At 41.3% G+C, this 1,173-nt stretch overlaps 1 protein-coding gene across 1 annotated transcript; it reads left to right on the forward strand.

Annotated features, from left to right (window-relative positions):
* The first annotated feature begins 415 nt into the window (after nt 1–415).
* Nucleotides 416–883, forward strand: LOC110893530. Its single transcript, XM_022140636.1, has one exon. The coding sequence runs from the start codon at nt 416–418 to the stop codon at nt 881–883; it is 468 nt and encodes a 155-aa protein (XP_021996328.1).
* The last annotated feature ends 290 nt before the right edge of the window (nt 884–1,173 follow it).

Consider the following 1,173-nt stretch of genomic DNA (forward strand, 5'->3'; position numbering starts at 1 on the left):
CATTTATTTTACTTAATATTAAATGCATGTTCAATATGATTGGTGGCTTGATCCTGGTCAGTCACGCTCTCAAGCGGTGATACTCCGCAGGTGGATTTTGGGGGTGTGACAGATTACTCCGCAGGTGGATTTTGGGGGTGTGACAACCATGTCGTCAATAATTGTAGATTGACCACGCATGGAAGACCGCCGCCACTCATGGTGACCACGCATGGTGCTGACAACACGTGCTAGTGACCACGCGTGAATGTTTCAAATGTTACCATTGGAAGGAGGGGACCGTTGGAGAGGGACGACCGTTGGTGGTTTTTCAAAATAAAAAAAAACAATTTTAAACACTATATATATACCATCCACACAAATACATACTTCACCCACACAAATACATAATTTTACACCACTTTCTTACATACAAATGGATTTTCCAACCGATTCATTTCCGCTAGACACCGATAGCTCTTTGTCTTCAGACGATGACACGCTTGATTTTTTTGATACGGTGTATAACGAACTTGAAGGTTTGAGCCGCCCAAATAAGAAAATGATGGATCGTGATCGTATACATGCCATCGAAGTGTTAATGAAGGATTATTTTGTGGAGAATCAGGTCTACAATGCCAAAACGTTTAGGAATCGGTTTCGTTTACCAAAAGATTTATTTTTAAAGATTGTAGCAAACATCGAAGCAGGCGAAGAATGGTTTCAAGAAGGTTATGACGGGAGGGGCACACGAAGTCTCACGTCGATACAAAAATGCACATCCGCCATTCGCCAACTAGCTACTGGTAACCCTACCGATGAATTTAATGAATACTTAGCTATGTCAGCAAGAACTTCACGTGAATGTTGGCAATTCTTTTGTAACGCGATCATTAAATTGTAAGGCAATAAGTTTCTACATAAACCGACGAGACACGACATCGCATGTATTTACGCCACGCATGAGGCTAGATGGCATTTTCCAGGGATGCTCGGTAGCATCAATTGTACACATATCGAATAGAGAAATTATCCAAGAGAGTTGCAAGGGGCGTATGTTAGGGGTGACGTCAAAAGACCGACCATCATACTTGAAGTGGTGACGTCGAATGATTTATGGTTTTGGCATTCAAATTTTGGTGTTCCTAGTTTAAACAATGACATCAATGTTTTGTACACATCGTCGTTGTTTCA

This window comes from Helianthus annuus, chromosome 12 (assembly GCF_002127325.2).
Source record: "Helianthus annuus cultivar XRQ/B chromosome 12, HanXRQr2.0-SUNRISE, whole genome shotgun sequence".
NCBI lineage: Eukaryota > Viridiplantae > Streptophyta > Magnoliopsida > Asterales > Asteraceae > Helianthus > Helianthus annuus.